This window comes from Echinops telfairi, unplaced genomic scaffold (assembly GCF_000313985.2).
Source record: "Echinops telfairi isolate 266 unplaced genomic scaffold, ASM31398v2 ScPeMD7_23;HRSCAF=83, whole genome shotgun sequence".
NCBI classification, from domain to species: domain Eukaryota; kingdom Metazoa; phylum Chordata; class Mammalia; order Afrosoricida; family Tenrecidae; genus Echinops; species Echinops telfairi.
In genome coordinates this window covers 15,924,249-15,926,305 of record NW_022103920.1, presented here as the reverse complement: position 1 = coordinate 15,926,305, position 2,057 = coordinate 15,924,249, and the positions used below count along the sequence as shown (strand labels likewise).

The window sequence follows — 2,057 nt, the reverse complement described above, 5'->3', positions numbered from 1 at the left end:
GGCAGTGCCGAGTCGCGTGGAGGCCGCCTTTTGGCTGGCTGGCTGCCAAGCCCTCAGTCCCCTCCGAGCTTTGGCCGGGCTGGCCGTCGGGTGCTACCCCCTGCGTTTTGCACGGAACGCGGGCATCTCTCGGAGTCTCAGGACTGAGGATGGATGCCATCTGCACCTGAGAGAAGAGTTGCCATGGTAACGCGTTTTCTTTCAGTCTAAGAATTGCGGGGGTTCTCGTGAAATGACCGGACCCCAGCCCTGCCTTCCAGAGCCGTGCTTTCCCGCCGCAGCCGTGGCCACCTGCGAGACCGGCACCTTGGTCCGCTCTCGGGGCTGGAGCCTTAGGACAGTGATCTGGGCGCTTGCTGTGAAGATGAGGCGGGAGGGCACGGGCCCTCGGTCTGGACTGTCAGACACTCCTGGGAAGGGCGCGGGAAGCAGAGCTGAACCTGACCAGGCCTTCTTTCCAGTCTTTGCTTTTGTTTTGTTGAGCAACTTCCATACCCAGAGAATGGTCTGTGATGGGGAAAAAGAAACCACAGAAAAACAAGCTCTTATCCCCAGGATACCAGCTCGGGCCACCAGGGACCAGCTATTATTGTTGCTGAGGCCCCAGGTCCCTGGGCAGGATGCAGGATTCTTCTCTGCAGATGCAAAGTAGACGTGAGCCCCGTGCCACCACCGGGACTGTCACCCGCCCCACCCCCACCCCCTAGAAAGAGACCTGCCTGACCAACCCCCTTATGAGGAAAGGCTCTTGGAGGAAAACTTTTGTGCAGGGAATTCTTGCATTTTATGCCCAGAAAAGCCCGCAGCCCCATCCCTAAGTCCTGGGCTTGCAAAACTCCTCCTGTAGCCACACTTCTCTGTGAAACAGAAAACCTTCACTTCCAGCTTCCCATTGGATTTCTCCATGGGGAGCCCTTTGGAACCATTCACAGTTCAGCTGGGCTTTGAACCATCTTGAACTTGCTCTTCATTCTCTAAGGGCACATCATCCTCTTGGCTGTAAACTCCTGCTCTTCAGCCTTGACCCAAGTCATTCGCCTTTCTCCCTGTTCTAATCAGGCCCCTCTGTCCCAGCTGCTGGCATTCTGGAAGTCTGCATCCTGGATGTCTCTGATAGCCTTTGGCCTCCTTCCTCTCCTGCCAGCTTGATCTTTCCAGAATGGCTGGGACCCTAGGCTCCTGCCCAAGTCCTGACCATTGCCTGCTGAACTGGGTGCTCAGGGCCTGAGTAGAGTAAAGGGGGTCTCAAATTAATCTAACAGACCAAGCCTCCTTCTAGAACCTCCTGCATCAGCCCTTTCTCAAGCTGTTGATGTTCCAAATTCCTCTAAGACCCAGCTCATCCCTGTATTGTGCCATTTACTGCTCTAAAACCCAACCAAAGCATACCCGTTGCTGTTGAGTTGATTCCAACTCATGGCAACTCCATACGGTACAAAGTAGAACTGCCCCATGGGATTTTCTTGGCTCTAATCTTTACAAGGGAGCCTGAGTGGCACAATTAAGCTGTAAACTGCTAGCAGAAAGGTCAGTGGTTCGAACCCATCAGCCACTCCATGAAAGAAAAGACGTAGTGATCTCCCATGAAGGTGACAGCCTAAGCTATCCTTTGTGGCAGTTCTGTGTCCTATAGAGTGACTGGGAGTAGAAATTGACTTGACAGCACACGACAACACAGACCCCGGCCCTCTCTCACATAGCACCACTGGGTGGGCTCGAACTGTCAACCTTGAGGTTAGCAGACAAGTGCAAACCATTTGTGCCACTGAGGAACCTTCAAACATTCTTTGCTGAGGCCTGGGATTGAGTGGTAAACTCAGACAAAAGCCCTGGTTAGGGAGCAATAAAGATATGAACAAACAACCCAATCGATGTTGATTCCAACTCAGCCACGTACTTGTTGTTATTAGGGGCTATGAGGCTGGTTCTGACTCAGCGACCCCACACACAACAGAATGAAACGCCGCCCAGTCCTGGGACATTCTCACAATGATTGTTTGGGGCCATTATTGCAGCTGCTGTGCATCCCATCAAGGAACTTCCTCCTTTTTGCTGCC

General features: G+C 53.2%; 1 protein-coding gene across 1 annotated transcript in view; it reads left to right on the top strand.

The window, feature by feature from the left end:
- Positions 1-40: 40 nt before the first annotated feature.
- Positions 41-2,057, top strand: part of SMKR1 (small lysine rich protein 1) — a 9,143-nt gene continuing 7,126 nt past the window's right edge. The window contains exon 1 of the mRNA XM_045289002.1: positions 41-186. Within this exon, the coding sequence (XP_045144937.1) occupies positions 154-186 (33 nt within the window). The 5' untranslated portion in view covers positions 41-153. The remainder of the gene's footprint in view (positions 187-2,057) is intronic.